Source organism: Lolium rigidum, chromosome 2, assembly GCF_022539505.1.
Source record: "Lolium rigidum isolate FL_2022 chromosome 2, APGP_CSIRO_Lrig_0.1, whole genome shotgun sequence".
Taxonomy (NCBI): Eukaryota; Viridiplantae; Streptophyta; class Magnoliopsida; order Poales; family Poaceae; genus Lolium; species Lolium rigidum.
In genome coordinates this window covers 270,862,564-270,887,157 of record NC_061509.1, presented here as the reverse complement: position 1 = coordinate 270,887,157, position 24,594 = coordinate 270,862,564, and the positions used below count along the sequence as shown (strand labels likewise).

Genomic DNA, 24,594 nt, shown 5'->3' with positions numbered 1-24,594 from the left:
CACAGGTAGAGCCTCAAACGGCGAGCTCGTCATTTGGATTTTCATGGTGCTTTGTCCTCTCCTTCCATTTCGACTTCACTCCATGGTAACCTGCTCTATTATTTTCCTTAAAAAAAGTTGCACGGTTTCCTACTAATACTTTTCACATTTCTATCTTGACTTCATGGACCTCAGGTTTTAAATGACACCGGGTTGGCGACGTCCATGGATCAAAGGTTCATTTGTTCTTCCCCAATATCTTAGCATGTTTCATACTAGTTTTGGCAACCATGCCACAACTTCCGTAAGAAAATAACAACTAAGAATGACTTAAGAGAATCGTGTCAAAGGAAAATGCATAGGCTCACCAATTTATAATGAAATATGACACTTTGCTTAACGCACTAGCTAGTTCATCCAATTTGGCCCTGCCGTCACACATGTATTCATGTACAGTTGTACACTCACACATGGTTGATGATATTTTTCCTTACCAAATCCAAAAAAAAAAATCCGCGTGGAAACACACCATGAGTGTCTGCATTCTGGAAAATCTCCTTTATTCGGTTAGGCAAGTGACTAACACCTCCTGCGGCGTGTGTGTTGTCGATGGGAGGAAACTGCGACGCCCGGCGGACCGGCTTGACACCTGCAACTCATTTCAGGCGCAGAGTCTGAGGGTGTGTTTGGTAGCTTGTATCAACCGAGAATGACTATCTCTTCTCATACATGATGTTCCTAACCAAGTTGAGCGGAGATAAGATGTTGTTTGGTAGCACATGTATGAGCTGAGATGAAATGTTGTTTGGTAGCACATGTATGAGATGAGATAGTGAGGATAGCACCTCAATTAATTTTAGCACTAATTCAATATTTGAAAAAAGTTAGTTTTATGTAAGTATATAAAATACACACTCATTCCATATTCTTTATTTGACCAGTTTTGTTTACAAAAAGGTGCAGTTGTTTTGCAAATAGGTCCTAAAATAGAGTAAATAAAAAAGCAATCGGGTCCTCAATGGCCTCCTTGAGCTCGATCTGCAGCAAATCGGTGGTGTGAGGCGGCCCGGCCGGCGGCCAGCGGCGTCCAGGGGTAGCGGAGGGCGTCGGGCAGCGAGCGGCGTCCAAGTGCGGCCAGGGGAGGGGGCGACGGCGGCGGGCGGCAGCCATGGGGAGTGGCGGAAGCTTCATCTCGATCTGCGGGGCTGGCGAGTAAGGGCAGCGGTGGGCGACATCCAGGGGAAGCCAGGGCAGGGGGTGACGGCGGCCGGCGTCCAGGAGAGCGGCCTGCGGCAAGGAGGGCGGCGGCGGACAGCGGCCGGTGGCCAGGAGGGCAGGGACGAGCGGCAGCTAGAGGAGGGGCACGGGAACGAGCGGCTCGTTCGGGGGCAAATGAGGTGCTCGGGAGAGTGTCTGGGGGTGCGCTGGTGGGCCCCCGAGGCGAATTGCGGGATCAACTCAGCTTGGCTGGGTTGTGAAGCTCAAATTGAGCTCCACACCCGGGCTAGGCTGAGAGAGGTTTTTCGTATGAGGTGGGCATAGCCCATCTCTAGTGACCCGGTCTAACAAACACATGTATCTCTGAAAATCTCCGTTGAGATGAGAATTTCTGGGTAGACACAGGCTACCAAACACACCCTGAGTTGCTGCGTGTACCCTCCAAAACGAGATCGAGCAAACTACAGTGGCAAATGAAAGTCGTCTACCTCGCTGCTGTAGCTGCAGCTGCAGGTCAGAGACACGTGAACCTGCAATTCCGACCGCAGCTGCTGCCTCAGAGTCTCGTGCAGATTTTCCCCCACCACACGAACCTGCAATCAATCGTGACTAGCCCAATCCTCGTCTTGGAGACCAACTAAAATGCACCAACATATCTAGATTCTTCCTGTCAGTTTGTTCATCTTCTTTTTTTTCGATATGGGAGCATCGCCCAAGCCTCTGCATCAATAGATACACACGGCTATCATTATTAAACCATAAGTACGCTAAAAGTTTATAAAAAAATTCAAGATTACACTCATGGGAAAGCTAAGGTCGACACATGAATCAACCAAAGGAAAATGCAACACAAAGATAGCCTATCCATTTGCTAATCTATTAGTGTGTCGCCATCCGATGAGCCCGGAAAAAGAAGTCCTGAGCAACCACTAGCATCCGGTTGCATCCAGTAACCATACCCTCCCGGTGTTCCAAACGGAGAAGGAAAACCCATTGTTGAATCCAATGAGCAGCGCGTCGGATAACCTGCAAAAAATTAGTTCCATTTTGTTTATTAAAGATAATGTCATTCCTAGTCCTCCAAATGGACCAGCATAAAGCGGAAACACCCACGCGGATTTTGTGTTTATCCTCCTTACGTACACCATTAAGCCATTTACCAAACATATTAGTAACATTAGCTGGTGGAGGGATATTGTAAGTGAGATACACCATACGCCAAATAATTTTTGCAAAGGGACAATGAAGAAACAAATGATTAACAGTTTCAGTGGAATCACAAAAACAACATTTTTGACACCCATTCCACTTCCTTCTAGCTAGATTATCCTTAGTAAGAAGCACTTTGTTACTAAGGAACCACATAAATATTTTAATTTTCAGCGGGATCTTTAATTTCCACAAATATTTACGAAGGAAAATAGTATGTCCATTCATCATATCAAGATACATAGACTTAACTGAAAATATACCAGAATCTGTGAGCTTCCAAAAAAACACATCAGGTTCAGTAGTTAAAGTAATTGTCATTAACCGTTGACATAAATCCAGCCATTGTAACCATTTGTTATCGTTTAAACCTCTTCTGAAAGAAATATTTAAAGGCGTATGTGCTAGAACCGTTGAGACAAGGGTATTTTTATGTTGAACAATGTTATATAAAGCTGGGTATTGTTGACATAACGGGGCATCCCCCATCCAAACGTCCTCCCAGAACCTAGTAGTCATCCCATTTCCCACTTTAAAAAAACCCCTGTCAAAAAAATCTTTCTTTACATGCATAAGTCCTTTCCAAAATTGTGAATCATTAGGTTTCGCTTCAACTTGTGAAAGTGTTTTATTCCTGAGATACTTATTATACAACAGTTGCTGCCACATACCCTCTTCCGAGAGCAATTTAAACTGCCACTTACTAAGTAAGCATTTGTTTTTTAACTCAAGTACCTCAATCCCTAGTCCCCCTTGATCCTTCGGTCTACACAAAATATTCCATCTAGATAAACGATATTTCTTTTTATTTTCTTCAGATTGCCAAAAGAAATTAGATCTATAGAAATCTAGCCTTTTCCTTACTCCCACTGGAATTTCTAGGAAGGATAACATAAACATCGGTAGACTTGTTAGGACCGAATTAATTAGTACAAGTCGATCACCATAGGAAAGCATTTTCCCACGCCAACCACTTAGCTTAGAAGCAAAACGATTCTCCACAGGGTTCCACTCCGCATTTCGGAGTGTCCAATAATGTATTGGGATACCCAAATATCTGAAAGGTAAGGATCCAACTTCGCACCCAAAAATATTTCTATACTGGTGCTCCATATCTTTAGCCTTACCGAAACAGAAAATTTCACTCTTATGGAAATTAATTTTAAGTCCTGATAGTTGTTCAAAAATGGAAAGAATAAGCTTCATATTAATTGCTTTAGCTATATCATGTTCCATAAACAGAATCGTGTCATCCGCATATTGTAATATAGATATCCCCCCATCGATCAGGTGTGGTAGTAAACTTCCAACTTTCCCATCATCCGTAGCCCGAGAAATAAGAATAGCCAACATATCAGCAATAATATTGAAAAGTATCGGTGATAAAGGATCACCTTGGCGCAAACCTTTCCTAGTTTGAAAATAATGTCCGATATCATCATTTATTCGAATACCTACACTCCCCCCTTGCACATATTGTTTAATCCTCTCACACCAAATAGGATCAAAACCCTTCATTTGAAGGACTTGTTGCAGAAAGGGCCATTTTACCTTATCATACGCCTTCTCAAAATCAATTTTGAAAAGAACCCCATCGAGCTTTTTCCTATGCAATTCATGTATTGTCTCATGGAGAACTACCACTCCTTCTAAAATATGTCTTCCTGGTATGAATGCTGTCTGTGTCGGCTTGATAACTTTTTGTGCTACTTCCGATATTCGATTTGTTGCAACTTTAGTGAAAATTTTGAAACTAACATTCAATAGACAAATGGGTCTATATTATTGTATTTGAGTAGCATTTTCCTTTTTAGGTAGGAGAGTAATAACTCCAAAATTGAGTTTATACAAAGACAAATCTCCTTTCTGAAAACACTCAAAAAGTGCCATCAAATCCATTTTAATAACATCCCAAAAATGTTGATAAAATTCAGCCGGGAAGCCATCAGGTCCAGGTGATTTATTATGTTCCATCTGAAAAATAGCTTTATGAATTTCCTCCATTGAGTAGTCCATAGTTAGTAGATTATTTTCAATAACCGACAATTGTGGTATATCCCCAATTCTACTTTCATCCAAGGTGACCGAGCATGGTTCTGGGCTGCCAAACATTTTTTTTGTAATATTCAGTTATATATACTTTAAGATTATCATCTCCCACTATAGTACCCTCATCTTGTTCTAACTGAAAAATTTTCTTTTTCCGATGTCTCCCATTTGCTATTAGATGGAAAAATTTAGTATTGTCCCCTCCTTCCTGAATAAATTTGACCTTAGCCCTTTGTGCCCATTTAATTTCTTCATCACGCCTAAGTTTGTTTAAGTTATCATTAGCCGCTTTCAGCTCCTCACGCTCAGAATAAGATAGCGGTAAAGATTCAGCGTTAATATCCAAAGTATCAATAATAATTAACAATCTTTCCTTTTCTCTTTTATATTTGCCACTCAAGTTTTTCGCCCAGCCACGTAAAAAACGACGTAGGTGTCTAATTTTATTCTGCCATGTTTGTATAGGAGTTTTTCCAATAGGTACTCCAGCCCATTCTGCTGGAAACCCTCGTGCTCTAACCAAGAGAGCTCAAAAGAGAAACGAATCTTATTGCCAACATGAGCTTGACGTCCAACATCAATTAGTAAAGGTGTATGATCACAACCCACCCGAGTCAAAGCTCGAACAGATACCAAAGGAAATTTTTGCTCCCATTCTAACTTGCAAGGACTCTATCCAATTTTTCACAAGTGGGATTCTCTCTTCTACTTGCCCAAGTAAACTGTCTCCCCGACAATGCAATTTCTCTGAGATTAAGACTTTTAATTATTGCATTAAAAACAAAAGGCCACCTAGGATTGAAATTATCATTACTCTTTTCTCCTCTGGTCTTCTTAAAATATTGACGGTGTATCTGGGTGACGGTGTATCTGGGTGTGGATGTAGCTCGGTCTACACTGATGATTTTCGCGGTGTATCTGGCTTTCTCGCTCGCATAGGACCAGGCTTGTCCCGTCGACGATCCCCGTCTTCAGGCCAGGATTCCTGATCACGTACAGCTCCCTGTTCCTTGTTCATTTTGACCCTTGAACGCACGCATCAACGTCCAAATAGCAAGTCGATGAATGTCGGGGACTCAATGAACTAGTGTCACTTCACAGATCGACGTCACACACGACGGTCAATTGGCCGCCTTGTCGGAGGCTCACGGTGATGCAGGGCTGTCTCTGAAGCATGACGTCGCTCGCCTGCAACGGTCGGCGCCAGTGACCGCGTCGCCGCACTTCTCCAGCGCTTGCACACGCCACGCGCTCAGCACCCAGTCCTGCAACGAGAACATGTGTAAATATCATCGATGCGTACAAAGTTTTTGTGTGCATCGTATGCACGACTGCAATTGTTGTAGCAACTAAAAGGAGAGAGCAATTCTTCCTGTTAGTTCGGTCTTCTTATTACGGACATTGTAATGTACCTGGATATCTAACTCGCTCGCAATAGCGCCTGTGCAGAACGCACACGACCTTGCTCTCCTTTCCCAAGAGGAACACATCCTTGGAGCCCGGAGAGATCATATGCACGACGGCGGCAACAGCCAGGTTGGTTCCGTCAACATCTTGAACGCACACATCAACGTCCTAAACAACAAGCCGATGAATGTCAGCCAATCAACAAGTTAATGTCACTTAATATCTGCCAACACTACCAAGTTTTTGGGTACTGGCCAGTGGCGGAGCTTCAAAGAAAATAATGGGCGGGCCAGTCTAAGGAGAACACAATTTCTTTATATTCTGAATCATACATCTTCACCAGGAATTAGTCATTAGTTGGCACTTTTGCTAGTTACAGGATCAGCAGATAATCACATGTATAATGTATCTATCAAATTGCTAACTAAGAAATCATGGAAAACGAAGACTATCTGAACAGGAAATTTACAAATGAGTGGTGGATCAATTCAGTGACTGGTTGCAGGAGCTAGCTCGACGAGCGACGTCGCCCAGGTGCTGGACCTCGGGCGGGTTCCTTGATACCGTACTTGTGGTGACATTCTAGCTTCGGGTGGCGCTGCTGGCTTGACCCTGCTCTGCTGCAGCTCCAGTGTTTTCCGGTGCTTGTATTTTTCGGCCTAAATTTCTAAAACTAGTGATCTAACGAGAGACGCTCCATGCTGCGAGAAGGACAACAAAGGATGAAAGGAGTCGAGGAGATACTTGAAGTCCGGGAATCCAGAGGCAGCCACGGAAATATGTGTTGGCACTTGGTAGGCTGGGCCACTCATAGATAGGTATACATTGTTATTTTGCCAAAAATCTTGGGCGGGCCATGGCCCGGTTTGGCCCTAACTAACCTCCGCCAGTGGTACTGGCATCGTTTCATTCAGTGGGAGTGTGTGTGCTCTTTAATCTGAAGGTTTTCAAAAAGGGGCGTGCTTCAGTGTCCCCCTTCCAACCAAACTTGAAGGGGGTAAAAGTGCGTTTGGTTCGTGACCAGAAAATATGGATGATCTCATCCCAAAAGCTGAATATTTCTGAGAAAGGCTGGACCATATGATCCGTGAATTTCATGACTAATCTCACTAGCCGTCTGAGAATTCATGGCCGTCGGCGCAACTCCGACACCTGCCACCGTCGTATGTTTGGCTCCCCAGCTCGGTGGCGGCCACCATGTCGCGGCGAGCGGTGGGCTTGCTTTTCCGCGTGGCTACCCAGCTCGGCATCGTCGGTCTCCAGGGCGCGGTGAGCGGCAGGCTTGATTTTCAACGTGGCTCCCTAGCTCGGCGGCGGCGGCCTCCGTGGCATGGCGAGCAGCAAGCTTGCTACGTCTACGCCACACCCAGTCGACAGAAACAGCCTCGCTAAATACGTGCGGGCAGTGACCTTGCTAGGAACGGGTAGGCGGCCGCCTCGCTAGGTCCGGCCTCTGCCACGAAGGGAAAAGGACCCGTTAATTACATATTAACCGGTATGTTAATGGCATATTTATCCTTTTCTATTAGTCGTTAATTTAACATATTTTATCCCATCCCATCCCGTACATATTTACCTATGAACCAAACACACACGTTAAGTCAACCCACGAAGGGGTATCAGCTGATCCTAGCCGTCTAAATAGAACAAAGTTTAGAGAGGGGGGACACCGGAGCAATAGCCTTTCAAAAAATCTTGATCCTTTCTGAAAATTGTATAGGGGCGGCTAGCAACTACCTGGTACTACTTTTTTTCAACATGTACATCATAGGAGAGACAGCCAGAGCGGCAAAAAAACATCAATTAAAATCATGGTGTATAGTGGTAATGAACCCAACAAGTGCAAAGCTCACAGTAAAAAAAAGGACACACATGGAATGGTTGAATTTGGTTCATATCAAGCTCTGAACACATATGGATATATGGAGGTCAAAATTTGGCATCCAGGCATCCAGCATCAGTCGACCTAGCCAGTGATCTCGTATTTTTGCAAGTACAGCCTCAAGTGGTGCTGCGGTGACAGCCATGTTCATGGTGCTTCGTTCTCACGTTTCATTTCAACTTCCCTCTGAGGTAACCTGCTCTTTTGACTTTTTCAAAAACACTTGCACGGCTTCCTTCTAATGCTTCTCACTTTTCTATCTCAACTTCATGGACCTCAGGTTACAGACGCCAACAATTTCCCAATTCCCATAAATCAAAGGCTCCTTTGTTCTTCCCCAATATCTTAGCTTGTTGCATACTTCGTTTCTCAAATACCGTGACCCAAATTCCATAAGAAAAAACAACTAGGACTGGCTTGAGAGTAACACGTAGAGAGAAAATGTATAGCATCACCTAATTTATACTGGAATATGACACTATGATTGAAGCACTAGCTAGCTCATCCCATTTTCCCATGCAGTCACACATGTATTGATGTACATTCACACATGGTTGGTGCTATTATTCGATACCAAACCATACTTTTTTGGGAGGAGAACAATATGAATGCATGCATTCTAGAAAGTTTCCTTTATTTGGCTATGCAACATAAGTTTCCTCTATTCTAGAAAGTACTCCCTTGTTGCCAAAATGTAGTGCATATAAGTTTTTTAAAAGTCGAACAATATAAAGTTTACCTAAATTTATCAAGAAAATAATCTATATCTACAATGCCAAGTATATACCATATGGAAAGATACATCATAGTGAATATAATGGTATTTATTAACTATACTAGGAGCTGATATATTTTTCTGCATTCGGTCAAAATTTACATTGTCTTATTTTTAAAGGCTTGTGCTTCCATAGACCCCCCCCCCCCCCCCATTTCAAAATAGTGTAAACCCCCGAAAGGGTATAGTGGTATTGATCGTTTAATCTCAACCATCCTACCTCTAATCTTGAACATGTATCGTTTGATCTCAGTCGTTCTTATGTTTCACTCAGGAAATTGTTTTAGTTTTGGCGGTCTATGGAAGTATAAGCCTTTTCTAAAATATCTTATATGCACTACATTTCGGCAGGGTTTGGGGGGGGGGGGTAAGTACATACTTTTATTCCAAAAATAGTAGGGGTAGCCACAATGTTAGTATCTTAGCTAGTATCATGCACATTGGGCTCATAGAAATGTTGAAGTGGCAACTAATTAAGGAAGAGAGAGGAGATTAGAGTAACATAGGTGGATATTGTATCATGACGCATATCACGGGAAAATATAGTGCCAAATAAATCTTGTAGATAAATTTGAACTGAGATTCGATAAAGAAATAAATATAGCATGACTATAATAGTACTACATGATACTATCCACTATAAAGATAGTACCATACACAAGTATCATATCATTTGCTCCCGGTTTTTTCGAAAAATCAGAATAAATTGAAAACTTATCAAAAAATTCCAAAAAAAATCATGCACGTACCTGGCTATGGCACGCACCACCGTGTAAAATGTCGTTACAAAATATCATCGTATGCACCCTGAACAAAAATGACAAATTTCTGACATGAAATGAGATCCAAAAATTTGAATCTCAGATCTGGAAATTTGTCATTTTTTCCCAGGGCGCATACGATGACATTTCGCAGCGACATTTCACAAAGTGGTGCGTGCTATTGTCTGGTACGTGCATGATTTTTTTCGGAATTTTTTGAAAAGTTTTGAAAAACAAAATTTGCTCCCCAAAAATCCGGGAGCCAAGACGAATTTCCGATATTATGTTAGTCAAATAAACAATCTGTGATATGCGTAGGCCTAACCCACTAGACTGAGGGAGGCAAGAATAGAAATTATATTCAAAGGAGTGTGTAGCTACTTTCTGAATGAAGTGGGTGTATGTTACAGTTACCACTTATGTTTCATGATTGAAAGTTTCTAGAATGCATGTAGTCATGATGATGTGTCTCCTCGGGAAAGAATGGTTTGGTAAGGAATAGTATCACACCATGTGTGAGTGTACATCAATACATGTATGACCGCAGGGCTAAATTGGATGAACTAGCTAGTGCTTCAAGCGAAGTGTCATATTCCAATATAAATTGGCGAGGCTATGCATTCTTCTTCGGCGCGTTACTCTAAAGTCATTCGTAGTCATTTTTTTCTTAAGGAAATGTGGCATGGTTGACAAAACTAGCATACAGCAGGCTGAGATATTGGGGAAGAACAAATGAGCCTTCCGTTCATGGAGATTGCCAGTCCGGTGTTGCTTGTAACCTAAGATTCATGGAGTCTAGATAGAAAAGTAACAAGTATTAGCCGGAAGCTGTGCAACCTTTCTTGAGAAAAACAAAAAAGTGGGTTACTACACTAAGGGAGTTTGAGTTGGAACGAGAGAACAAAGCACCATCAAAATCGCGTGACCCTCATTTGCAACTAGTTGCGTCCACACCCCATTTTTTGTTGTGACACTTCCAAGTTTTCAAAAAATGCAAACTAAAATTTTAGACATACATTGTGTTGTGTCTTGTGCATCTGTCAAGTTTCATCCAAAAATATGTCAAAATGTGACCTGTGTAAAAAAGAGAAGACGTACGTAAATAGTGACACGTACTATTTACAGATCATTTGTTCTTTTCGTGTAGGCCACATTTTGACATATTTTTGGATGAAACTTCACAGATGCACAAAACACAACACAATGTATGTCTAGAATTTTAGTTTGCATTTTTTGGAAACTTGAAAGTGTCACAACAAAAATGGGGTGCGGGCGCAACTAGTTGCGGAATATCCCCTCTCAACAAAATCTTGTTGGGTACCTGGTCGTTTGAGGATCTACCTGTGAAATTATGAGAGCACTATTTAGGTCGTATGATGTTGGTTGCCGGATTTTGATCTCCTTCCATGTGTTCCAATCATGAATGTGAGCCAAATGGAGCTTTGCATTTGTTTTTCTTTGACAACTGCGAACTTCGCATTTGTTGGGTTTATTATTACTATATATATCATGATGTGCCGAGGAAAGAAAAATAAGTTAGTACCGGGTACGTAACACAGGTTCCTAGTGTAATGCATTTTGCCCATATGATCCATAGTTTCTGAAAACAAACTTCAGCGTGTGTGCTCTCTTAATGCATTCTGCTTTATGGTGATTTGGGACTATATATAAATTCATGTATAAAATCGATTTTCCATTTAAGATGAGAAATGTTTATGTCTCCTTCATTCTGGACCATACTAATTAATAGTATATTCTTGAGAGAGGATTAACTGTCAGCATCCTTGCGTGCAGAACTGGCTGCCGAGGCGGGTGATGAGCGCGTGGCGCGCGGCGGGGATCGTGCACGCGCTGGAGAAGTGGGGCGGCCACGAGTGCGGCGACGCCGTCACCGGCGTCGACAAGGCCTGGCGCGCCGCCCTTGCGCACGGCTTCCGCCCCTACGAGACGTCTGCTGCCAACAGCACGATGACGGCGCAAAGCTGCAGGCGAATGCGATTGCGAACTGAACCAAGTGCACAGATGACCGATCGACCCGTTCTATCTGAATCTGATAACTAGTAGTATCACGGAGTTGTTGGTGCCGCCAGTATAGTCTGTGTCTGTGACATTGTGATGTATTACGAAGATGCTCTGCTATAGTGGTATGTGTTCTTCGATCTATCCGTGTTCTGTTTGGGGAGCATATATACGCTACTAGTATCTGTTAATGAACAAGTACGAGTACGGGATTTTTCTACTGTGACTGTTACTTATCACCGAAGCCCGAAGGCACCGGCTTAAAGCGAAATAAAGCTCTGTGCGAACTTGTACAATAAAATTCAGATTCAAAGTTGCAACATCATGAGCTCAGTTCAAAACGATTAACATGAGCATACCGCGAGGTACTTGAACGGTTGACACTAGAAAGATGACAGGAATAGGATTTATATATTCAAAGGAGTGTTACTCCATCCAACCTACTTGTCGCTGAAACGAGTGAACAATGTATTTTGGGAGAAGTAGATGTATGTTATAGTTACCGAGGAGTGATACTTGGCACTTATGTTTGTAACCGAACAATGGAAACTTTCTACGATGCAGACAGTCATGGTGTGTTTCCTCCAGAAAAAAAGTAATGGTTTGGTAATGCATCAATACAATGTATGATCGCTAGGCCAAATTGGATGAACTAGCTACTGCTTCAAGCAAAGTGTCATATTTCAATATAAATTGGGGAGCCTATGCATTTTTCTTCGACATGTTACTCTTAAGTAATTCTTAGTTGTGGAAATGTGCCACGGTTGACAAAACTAGTATGCAACAGGCTGTGATATTGGGGAACAACAAATTAACCTTCCGTTCATCGAGTTTGCCAATCCGGTGTTGTTTGTAACCTGAGATCCATGAAGCCGAGATACAAAAGTGACAAGTATTAGCTGCAAGCCGTGCAACTCTTTTTGAGAAAAACAATAAAGTGGGTTACTACGCACAGGGAGTATGAGATGGAACAAGAGAACAAAGCACCATCAAAATCATGTTCGGTACCAGGTTGTTTGAGGCTCTACCTGTAAAATTATGAGAGCACTATTTAGGTCATATGATGTTGGTTGCCAATTTTGATCTCCTTCCATGTGTTTGAAGCATGAATGTGAGCCAAATGGACCTTTCATTTGTTTTTCTTTTGATGACTGCAGACTTTGCATTTGCTGGGTGCATTATTACTATATATGACCAAGCGAAAGACATGTAAAATATTTTGTGATAACAAATCTTATATTATAGCGCATAGAATGTCTTGAAGAAGTCTTACAACGACATTGCAAAATCACGATGTACATATATCACATTTATCTGTTATGAATAAAAATGCCTCTATCTTTTGTAATGCCTTCTTGTGTGTGAAATATAATAGATGCAGGGGAAATAAGTCTCATTTAAAAAACCAAAAATATAACATTGCAAACGATTTGTTATAAAAAGGCTTGTCACTAGTAAAAGCGCCACTTTGGCTACAGAGCCATATTCATGTTTGTTGCCAAAAGATGGGCCTCATCGCTGACGGATTTTTGCACTGTTGCCAATGAGGTTTTCATGTCAGTCAAGCCTCCTGGGTTTTTTTGACCTGTGCCCATAGTGTCGCTTTGTACTATAGTAGTGCATCATCTTCATCCTGGGTTGTATAGGTTGTTTTCGTTATGCATCCATAAGTTGAAAAAGTAGACTACAATAAAATTCAGGTTCGAAGTTCTACTATGAATATAGGAAATTAGAAACATCATAATCCTTGTTGAAAACTATAAGCATGAGCTTAACACGAGGTACTTCACACTGAAAGAATGACAATTAATAGGAACTGTATTCCAAGGTCGTTAAGCTGGTCATAGTGGTAAGTGTCATGAAGTAGCTAGGATCGTGGAAATTCAATTCGGCTCCCAGGTGCGTATGCTCCCTCTACCAAAAAAATCATATTTTGAAATGTCGAAAAATTTGGACAAAAAATTCTAGATGTATATCTCCATAATATATGCACATTCGTCAACTTTCATGAAAAAACCAATACTTTTTGTGGTCTATGTAAAAAGGAGAAACTTTATCTTGTGAAAAACATTATTTTTAGGACTGAATTTTGTCTTTTTTGCACACGTCACATGAGAAGTCGATTTTTTATGAAATACTTTTGTGAGGGTGTAGCATGTGAAGATGTACGTGCAAATTTTTTGTTTTAATATTTTTATAATTTAAAATGTGTGTAAGATGCATTTCAAAATATAGGGAGCATATGCACCCATGTTCCAAAACACCACTCCCTGTCAACCGTCAATTACCTCATGCTAACAGATTTGAACGCATGTAATATGTGTGTTTGGTTCAAAGGAAAACATGGAAGGGTTAGGAACCGGCTTTGATTCGCTGCTATGTGTGAATCGCTTTGCTCTGACATACATGCATGCCAATTGATGAATCTCTCTTTTCTTTTTAGTCTATGCCATGTGGACCCATTCTCCCTATCTCATGCATGGATGCATACTTTACAAACCAAGAAGCCAACCAACAATAAGAGCAATTTCAATAGTGAAGCCGGGTGCTAGCTATAAGGCCAGCTATATAGTCAGCTTATAGCTAACTTGTATAATAGTTAGCTTTAAGGATTGATAACTTTATGTGTAGAAGGCCCACCACACATACTCACAAAGTGCCTAGGAGCATGTGCAAGAGCCAGCTCTTGCATGAGAGCCCATCTCTCTTCTCTCTCCACTTCTCTCTCATCCACCTAAGCAAAACAACACTATTTTAATTCTTATAGCCTGCTGAGTCAGCCTTATTGTAATTGTGTCAGATCATTGATCCGATTTCTTGCTAATGTATGGAATAGATTTAATAGGAGGAGAGAGAATGTTAGGAACCGCTTTTTCACACATAGTACATAATCATATGATGTTAAAACTGAATTTTATCGTACTACCTTCAGCTTACATTCTAGAACGGAGGTTAATAATGGCAAGTAACATCACAGTATTACCGTGAAGCTCAAGTAACAGTCACAGTAGAAAAATCCCCCGTACACGTACTTGTTCATTAGCTGAACCAAACAGATACAAGTACCGTATATACGTGCCCCAACAGAACACGGATAGATTATAGATCGAAGAACATAGCACTATAGCAGAGAGAGCATCTTCGTAATACATCACAATGTCACACAGAGTATACTGGCGGCACCAACAACTGCGTGATGCTACTAGTTATCAGATTCAGATAGAACGGGTCGATTGGTCATCAGTGCACTTGGTTCAGTTCGCATCCGCAGCTGCTTGCATGTTTGCGTCGACGTGGTGTTGGCAGCGAACGTCGTAGGGACGGAAGCCGTGCGCGAGGGCGGCGCGCCACGCCTTGTCGACACCGGTGACGGCGTCGCCGCACTCGTGGCCACCCCACCTCTCCAGCGCGTGCACGATCCCCGCCGCACGCCACGCGCTCATCACCCGCCTCGGCAGCCAGTTCTGCGCGCAAGCATACTGACAGTTAATCTTCACGATCGAGGTGTATTATGTATAGGAAAGTTCGATGTGCTCGTATGATCTTTACCTCGCAGGCGTGGAGGTTCTCGTAGGAGTCCGGCACGACGAGCGCCGGCGTGGAGTGGTACACGCAGTCGGCGCGGGTGTTCATGGGAGGGAACTGGGAGTAGGGCACGAAGTGGACGCCCGGCTGCGCCCTCTCCTGCTCCAGCGCCGTCAGCCCGTCGCCGACGAGCCACACCTGCAACACATCTCAGGACCAGGTTAACTTTGCGAGTGGTGCCCAAACGTTTTCATCACCCCTTATACATAGGAAAATACTTCCGTTCCCCCGGGGGATCGTTGGTATCGATCGTCCGCCTAGCTGGCGTGTGCGTGTCAACTTGAGAGACTCAGCGGTGGTTGGGACCCACCACGAGCTTATCGTTTTCCTTTTGGTCGCTTCTCCACCAGACAAAATTCCCCACCTTATCCATCACACATAGCCACTCCGCCATGGATCGCTCGGCCCGGAGCAGCGCCTGGCGCCCGCCGGCTGCGCCTGGCGCCCAAGATTCGAACCCTACCCCGCCGCCATCTAATCCTCACCACGCCCTGCAAGCTCGACGACTGCCTCGTCTACGGAAATCACCAACCGAGACGCGACCATGGCTGCAGCTCATCGTCCTCCACCACGCGCCTCCTCGTCCTCCCGCCGCTCCTCGAGCTCGGAGACGACAACCGCGTCCCGGTCCGCTCCTCAACCTCGCAGGGCTCCACCCAGGCGCCCGGCCGGTGGACTGCACGAGCTCGTCCCCATTGGGCAAGGTCGCCGTGACCATGCTCGCCGCACTCCGGCCATGGTGATGGCGATGCTTCTGCGAACCTGTGGATGGCGCTGCTGCAACTGTTCTGCAATGTTGCTACCAAGGGTGGCCGGGCCTGCTACCAACGTCATAGCGCCTGCCTGCTCAGGCGCCACCCATGGCACATGCCCCGCTCCTCCAAGCGCACCAGGCCAGGACCAAGTCCCCCACCTCCTCGTCCTCCGACGGTCCCCCGAGCTCGACCGGCTTAGGTGCAGCCATGGTGTGGTGGAGCACCGGTGCTGCGAGGGATGGCAGGGGCGGGAGTGCTACTTGTGGTTGTCGGAGTTGCTACACGCGGTTGGTGGTCGTGCTACTCTGTGGCATCGGCGTCTGCTACAAAGGGCGGCGGCACGACGACATATGCTATAATAGGCATCGACGCTCGCTACAAAGGGCAGCGGTGTCCGCTACAAAGGCGGCGGCGGCTGCTACAAAGGGCAGCGGCGCGACGGCGGCTGCTACAATAGGCGTCGGCCTCCGCTACGAAGGGCGGATGCGTCCGCTCCAATAGGCGGCGAGCAACCGGCGTCGGCTACAATAGCCGGCGGCGCGGCAGCGTATGCTACAATAGGCGTCGGCGGCGGCTGCTACAAGCATCGCCGGCGATTCTTTGTAAGGTTACAAACAAGTGCGCGACCATGCTTGCCAAGGAGGCCGGCGGCCGCGAAGCTACAAGCCCAATACGGCGGTGCCGAGAGCGCCGGTGGAGGTCCTGCCGGACCGGGCGGCGGTGTTGCTGCGGCGGGCGATGGTCCTCGCAAGGACTTGACATCTCCGCGTCTTTGCAGGATCGTGCGGGAGGGAGCAGGGGAATCTCTTTTTTTTGTCGTATTTTTCCTTTCTCTTTTCCCTGCGCCGAAGCGTTGACTCCAATCGGATGGTCACTATCGTTCGCATCCAATGGCTGGCGACCCGGGGGATCGGGGATTTGATCCCCCGGGGGACGCTCAGCGCTGCCTTATACATAGCAAGGCTACTGGTAACTCCTGCTCCCCTAACCCTAGCCTCCGCGCCGGGTGGCCTCCCCCTGTGTTTCCTCGTCATCCCCTCCCCCCGGCCTCCTCTCCCGCCGCCGCCCAGTGCGTCGCCGGGCAAAGCCTGTGTGGCGCGGCGGCGGCGGCGGCTCTCCTCTGTCGCGGATCGGGGGCCGCGGCGGCGTCCAGCCCCTCCGTCCACAGACGGCGATGCGGGTCGGCGACGACCTGAGCGAGGCTACCAGCGGGCGGTGACGGTAGGTGGTGGTGCGTTGGCCACTTTGGGTTCGGCCGGCTCCCCCTTCTCCATCCTCGATGCGGAGACTTCCTCGGGCTATCCATGCATCGCTGAGGATGGTCGGAACTGGTGGTGTCCATCTCCTGCGCCGGAGGTGGTCGGCGAGCGGCGGCGAGGGGGCCTATCGTTCTGCCTAATAAAAGCGGTTGTCCTAGGATTCCTCTCGCGGCAAGTGAAGATCGGTCAGATGCTTCTTCCCACCGTGTTGGCTGGATTGTCGTGTTCTGGAAGATCCTGCCGGCAAAATACATTGTGCGATCAATGCCTGAAGATTGCTGGATTGGATGCTTTCGGTCGTGCGCACCCATATTTTTTATCTGACCGTTTGGTTTCAAAGGAAGCGCTTTCAAACTCAGCTGGCTGTTAATATCATGGAGCTCGTTTTATTTCCATGGTGCTAGAGGAGAAGGGCATGAAAGCCGAGATCATTGGAAGAGAAATGGTGGTCGGATCTTGGTGGTGAGGTGGAATTGGCTTGGAGCTTCGTGACTTCGAACAACGGCTTGTATGTGGGGGCGACTGCACGGGAGAAGTTTAGAGCTTTCAGGGTGAAAATCAAAGATCTGGCCTTAACTGGTTGTGTTTGGCAATGTTTTTGTTGAAGGCATTGTTTTGAGAAAGAGGACTTTCTTCAGGGTGAAAACCTAAGATCTATGATCGGGCGACGATAGCGTCTGTGCACTGTTTTCTTCTTAGAGGCCTCGCTTATGGAGAAGCTGATCTTCTGGTGTTGTTTTTGGGGTGTCAGTGTTGTTGTTTCGAGTTTTCGATCTCTGTAGCGGGACTTTTCATTTTTGTAATTCTTCTTTCTTTTTTGGCTGTGTGTATCCTTTATGTCATTAGGGCATGATGTTGTTGTAGAGGCTGGATGTAATTGGTATCTCTGCGATATTAATATATGCTCTTTATCGAAAAAAATGTAGAGGTGCGCAGTGGCGCACCAGTAAAAGGTGCGCCACTGGTAAGATTGGGTGAGGGGTGGACCATGATAGATCTTTAGTGGTGTCGCACTACTAGGCCGGTGCGCCAATGCTAACATGCCTACCAGCGGAGGTGTGCCATTCCTATATAGCAGTGGCGCACGTCACTGCTAGCAATCTATGGTTAGGCCTTTTTCTAGTAGTGTATATTATGAAGATGCACATGTAAAATGTTTTGTATAAAATATTCGGCACTTCGAAATATATTTTTTGCTAGAGAGAGCATATGCACCCTGAAGACAACTTGAGTTTCCACAACACTACCGGGTACTTGCATCGGTTCTCCAGTGAGTGTGTCTGATCTTTATTCTGAAGTTTTTTTCCCAGCCACTATTGATCATTTCGGGAAACTGCATAGCGCTAGGAACCGTTGTTCGATGTACTGGTACTAACTTCTTTTTCCCTCAACACGTGCTTCATAGGAGAGCCAGCCAGAGGCGTAAAAAACATCAATTAGAATCATGATATGTATAGTAATAATACATCCAACAAATGCGAAGTTCGCAGTCATCAAAAAAAAAAAAAAACAAATGCAAAGTTCCATTTGACTCACATTCATGCTTCCAACACATTGAAGGAGATCAAAATTCGGCAACCAACATCAAACGACCTAAATAGTGCTCGCATAATTTTACAGATAGAGCCTCAGACAGCATCAAAATTTTGATGGTGCTTTGTCTCTCGTTCCATGTGAAACTCCGTGATCATAGTAACCCAGTCTTTTGTTTTTCTCAAAAAAAGTTGCGCAACTTCCTGCTAATACCTTTCACTTATCTATCTCGGCTTCATGGATCTCAGGTTACAAACAACGCTGGATTGGAAATCTCCATGAACGGAAGGTTCATTTGTTCTTCCCCAATATCTCACTCTGTTGCATACTAGTTTTGTCAACCGTGCCACATTTCCTTAAGAAACGACTAAGAGTAACGTATCGAAGAAAAATGCATAGCCTCGCCAATTTATATTGAAATATGACACTTCGCTTGAAGCACTAGCTAATTCATCCAATTTGGCTTTCGCAAAAAAATAGTTCATCCAATTTGGCCCTGCGGTCATACATGCATTGATGTACACCCACACATGGTGTGATATTATTCCTTACCAAACCATTCTTTTCCCCGCGAGGAGAAACATCATGACTACATGCATTCTAAAAGGTTTCAGTTATGAAACATAAGTGGTAACCATAACATACACCCGCTTCATGCAGAAAGTAGCTACACACTCCTTTGAATATAATTCCTGTTCTTGTAATCTTTCTGCTCCCTCAGTTCCCGTGGGTTAGGCTTACGCATATGGTATCCCTAGTTCATCAATTCAACTAGTAACATAATATAAATTATATATTATACTGGTCAAACTAGAAATACGCGTTAGCCTGTCCCACAGGGATGGAGGTAGTAGTGTCAACCGTCAACTACCTCATGGTATGCTCATGCTAATAGTTTTGAACGGAGCTTATGATTTAGCAACTTTGAAACTGAATTTTATCGTACTACCTCCGGCTTACTCCCTCCGGTCTTTTTTAATTGACTCGAATTTAGTACAAAGTTGTACTAAATCCGAGTCAATTAAAAGAGACCGGAGGGAGTACATTTTAGAACGGAGGTAATAGTGGCAAGTAACAGTCACAGTATCACCGTGAAGCTCAAGTAACAGTGACAGTAGAAAAGTCCCATACTCGTAGTTCATTAGCTGAACCAAACAGATACTAGTAGCGTATATGCGCGCCTCGACAGAACACGTACAGATCGAAGAACATAGCACATAGTACAGGATCTTCGTAATATAGCACAATGTCACACAGACTATACTGGCAGCACCAACAACTGCGTGATGCTACTAGTTATCAGATTCAGATAAAACCGCTCGATCGGTAAGTGCATTATTTGGTTCAGTTCGCAATCGCATCTGCCTGCAGCTTCGCGCCATCGTCGTGGTGTTGGCAGCGGACGTCGTATGGACGGAAGCCGTGCGTCAGGGCGGCGCGCCACGCCTTGTCGACGCCGGTGACCGCGTCGCCGCACTCGTGGCCGGCCCACTTCTCCAGCGCGTGCACGATCCCCGCCGCACGCCACGCGCTCATTACCCGCCTCGGCAGCCAGTTCTGCAAGCAGAGCTCACGGGAATTAGCAATCGCCGGACATGAAACACCGTGCAGCCATGTAATGTAACCAAACCATCCATGGAAATGTTCGGCTTCGTTACCTCGCAGGCGTGGAGGTTCTCGTAGGAGTCCGGCACGACGAGCGCCGGCGTGGTGTGGTACACGCAGTCGCCGCGCGTGGCGACGCCGGGAGGGACCTGGGAGTAGGGCACGAAGTGGACGCCCGGCTGCGCCCTCTCCTGCTCCAGCGCCGTCAGCCCGTCGCCGACGAGCCACACCTGCGACACATCTCAGGACCAGGTTACCAGTCTGATGATCGCACATCCAGAACAACAGCTAGCTAGAAATCGCACTCGGCAACACGCATGAAGTACCTTGCTGCTGTAGCTGCGAGACAGAGCCAGGTGACGCTGCAGCTCCGGACGCAGCTGCTGCTTCAGAGCCTCGTGGAGATGCTCGTCCGCCACACGAACCTGTTTAATCCACCCGACGAATTAATCGACAATTTTGTAGATAAGGTCAACTAAGATTAACCAACAAATCAACATTCTTTCTGAGGAAGAACAGCAGTGTATTATTTATACCTGAATTTCCCGTTCGCACAGGGCTTGAGCCAGCACGCACACGACCTTGCTCTCCTTTCCGAGCAGGAGCACGTCCTTGGCGCCGCGAGGGATCGTGTGGAGGATGGTGGCGACGGCCAGGCTGGTGCCGTCGACGATCTTCGTCTTCAGGCTGGGGTTCCTGATCACGTACAGCTCCCCGTTCCTGTTCATCTCGTACCCCTTCACGCATCGAAGTACAGAAAACCATTACTAGTCACGTCAGCAGCCAATCTTTAGGGCTCTATTTTTTTCAGAAGGTACTACTAGTATTCGTTTTCGTCTGCAGATTTTAAAAGCAGTCCTGCATACTACATTCATGGAGGTTCTGCACCTCGCACCTACACTCTGAATCTCGAATTGAAGCCCGGCAGTGAATGCAGTGGTGCATTGAAGGAGGTTCATGTGCAGTTAGTACTTGCCTGATTCAAGAGGCCCAGCGTGAGGACTGCGGCGCCGCTTGCCTCGGCGTCAGACACCGCCTTCTCGATCAGCCGGCTCACCGCGTACCCGTCCTTCTTCGACGTGTACTGCGTAAATACACAGATCAATGCCAGTCATGAACAACGCATTGATGAAATTCTCAGAAATCACATGAATCCTATCAGATCCGTCAACAAGAATACAACATTCTTTCAGCAATACAAAAACAATATTGATCCTCAAACAAAATAGAATTTCAATCAAGATTCGGAAAAATTAAGAAAAGAAATGGTGGGAATGTTTGTTGGCCTGTTGGTAGTACCTGGGAGGAGTACCTGGGCACGACCCACGTCTCGACGCCGAGCTTGCCCATCCTGTTGGCCTCCGACCGGAAGGCCGTCCTCCCGAACAACGACGCCAGCACGGCGAGCGGCAGCTCCGCCACTGCCAGCGCCGCCGTGAACGTGCCGCGGGAGACGAGCGGGGCGGAGGCGACGGAGGCGAAGCCGAGGCGGGTGTGGAGGAGGGAGCCCGGCGCGGTGAGGTGCGTGAGGTGGACGACGTCGGGCGCCTCCTCCCTCCCGTGCAGCGTGCGCTCGTACAGGTCCTCGCTCGACTTGTCCATGGTGCCGTACAGGTAGTCGTAGAAGGGCACGAAGAGGGAGTAGTTGGTCCTGAACTGCGTGTGGTGCAGCGAGTGGAACCTGTCCAAGCATACAAATCAATCAGAGAACTCGACGAAATGATCCAATGGTAACCAAAAATCGTGAGAATCTTGGATCATGGAAACTTACGATGGGGTGTACATGAGGAATTTCAGAGGGGGGAACATGTCGAAGAGGACTTTGGGGACGAGCTCGAAGTTGCAGTGTCCGAGGTAGTTCATGAAGTCGATGTAGACGAGGTAGCCGTTGGCGACGGCGACGGAGCCGGTGCCGGTGGCCATCATGGTGAGGAGCGGGATGGCGAAGAGGCCGAAGTAGACGGCCTCCTCGGCGAAGGGGTGGATGACGGAGGTGATGGGCTCGGTGATGATGGAGGCGTGGTGGTGCGAGTGGTACCGGGCGTACAGGTAGTGGTGGTGCAGCGCGCGGTGGATCCAGTAGTAGAGGAACTCCACCGGGCCGAGGTGGAGGAGCACGGTCAGCACCAGGCCGCCGGAGTTCCACCACGGCAGGCCCTGCGTCATCTCCATGAAGGAGTTGACCACATAATACAGCAGCGCCGTCAGGATGATCTGGTCGTCCCTGCATGCGCAAGAAAGATGTGCATCAGCCATGCATGCCCCGGCTAATTAACATGCAGACTGCAATGTTCAGCTAGTGTGGTTAATTACCAGTTCCTCTCCCTGTCGACCTGGTCGAAGTCGAGGCTCTTGCTGACGATGCGGTGCTTGGAGCGGGCGGTCTGGTGGCGGGAGATGGAGATCCAGAGCTGGGTGTAGAGCAGCCGGAGGAGCACCGTGGGGAGCACGAAGAAGCTGAGCAAGTCGCCTTCCTCGCCTCTCACCTTCGCCGCCGCGAAGCTGTAGGTGCTGTACGCCGCCCAGGGAGCCACCAGCGCGTACTTCATTCACACAGAAACAGAGTCGATCACTACGAGTTCTTACAAAAATGGATGAATGTATGTGCATATGGAGCACAAACACATCATGCATGCTTGGACATGGACAATGGGCATACCTTGTAGTTTCCGAGGTCGTGCCATGGCCACCTGGTGAGAGGGCCTGGCTTGGAGGCCATCTCGTTCGATACCCCTGCTAGCTTGATCTCGCAGTGGTGGCTGGCTTCGAGAGATGTTTGTGAGCTCTGCGTTGCTAGATGACACTTGCAGAGCTGCAATGGGGGATGGCCATGGCAGAGGAGTGCTTGCATGGATTTATAGTACTAGTGAAGGGCAGACAAGGCCGGCCAGGCAGTGAAGCCGGTCGGTTGATCGATATCGAGCTTTGCTTGCCAACGGAGAGGCTTTTAATTTACTGCTCTGCCCGGCCGGTCCTCTACATCACGTTACATGTTTTACTGTACTGCACTGCAATGCCGGCCTCCATGTGGGGAGTAAGTACTGTACGGTACAGTTGCTACAGTCTACTCGGAGTAAAACAAATCTACCGTGTTTAAATTACTTTGACAGCCCGTATTGTTCTGAGAGCACATTAGCTAGGAAGAATTTGGAACAACAGAAATCGTATTTCAGAGATGTGCGTCGTTACTCAATCGATTTGGGCTCCAACGTGTACATTAGGGAGATAATATCACAAATTAAGGAAAAAGTTACAGGGTTTTAATTTCACCAAATTGTATTTCGTTAAAACTACCACTGTAGAGATATTTTTCAGGTGGATACGTACGTGGTCATTTGAGCTGTGACCTGACATGAATTTGGGTGCAGAAGACTGGAAATGGGAGTATGGGATTTACTCAATAAATTTTGCTGACGGTTTGTTAATACACTTGCTTCTCCTGATCAGCACCGTTTATGTAAGACTACCCACAATGGGAGTATCATAGGTAGTATCATGCATTCCATGCATGCAAAATACTGATGTGGCAGTGCTATTAAGGAGGAGAGAGAGGATACTAGTATCATAGGTAGATACCATATCATAGCACATACTACTAGAAAAATTAATGTCAAATAAATCTTGTACATATATTTGCATTGAGATTCTACAAAACAATTAATATATGAAGACTATAATACTAATATATGATACTATGCATTGTGGAGATAGTAACATGTAGTAGTATCATATGCATGATACTTCTATATGATACTATGCATTGTGACTAGTCTAATACTCAGGGCGGCAGCGGCTCCAGCGGAGGCGTCTGCGGTGCTGAGCGGCGCGAGCTCGGCCGGCGTCAGGATCAGGGCGTCGAGCACGGCGACGCGAGCTTCGGAGGCCACGGCCGGGCGGCCCAGCGGTGGCGAGGCCTGCAAGGATGGAGCTGGGTGAGGCGTGGGCTGGGTGGCCTCCCTGGCCGCCCTGCGTGCGGGTTGGGGCAGGAGCCCCGGGCCCTGCCAGGCCCACTTCGCCCCGAGATCTGGTACCCGGCGGCCATGGTGGCCGGCGGCTGCCTCTCTGGCCTTATTTTGGGTCTGTATGTCGACCCTCACGGTGGTGATTCTTGTTTCCCTCGGTGCTGCAGCGGGCAGGGTTGGGATGCCGGGGCGGCGGCCCTGGAACGGGGGAGCTATATGGTTGGAGGGCGAGCTAGTAGCTCTGGTGCTGGTCGGTGCCATGGTCGTGAGGGCGACGTGGTACTCGGCGAGTTGAGTGTTGTGGGATGTAGATGGCGGTGAGGTTGCCAAGAGGAAACGTTTGCCCCTCGGGCCACGGTGGCGGCATCCACGGACGGCGTTCCCTTGGTGAAGGTGTCGTGAGGCCAATCTCCGTCCCTCTACTTCGTCCGGGTGAAAACCCAAGATCCTCGGATCGGGCGGTGGCGGCACTGCGGTGTGGTGCTCTTCTTGAAGACACCGTCTTGCAGCCCACAGCGCGAGGCTCACCGAAGGTTGTGACGGAGGTGATTCTTCGGCGATCTTCGGCAAGGCTTGCTCCGTGCCCTTACCTTGTC

At 46.7% G+C, this 24,594-nt stretch overlaps 1 protein-coding gene across 1 annotated transcript; it reads right to left on the bottom strand.

The window, feature by feature from the left end:
• Positions 1–14,553: 14,553 nt before the first annotated feature.
• On the bottom strand, positions 14,554–22,755 carry LOC124690929 (very-long-chain aldehyde decarbonylase GL1-6-like). The gene is made up of 9 exons (XM_047224246.1): positions 22,696–22,755; positions 22,350–22,579; positions 21,808–22,260; positions 21,336–21,717; positions 21,013–21,120; positions 20,573–20,773; positions 20,363–20,461; positions 14,849–15,022; positions 14,554–14,763 (listed from the first exon to the last, which is right to left on the bottom strand). Exons 1-9 carry the CDS (start codon positions 22,753–22,755, stop codon positions 14,554–14,556), a joined length of 1,917 nt encoding a protein of 638 aa, XP_047080202.1.
• Positions 22,756–24,594: the final 1,839 nt, after the last annotated feature.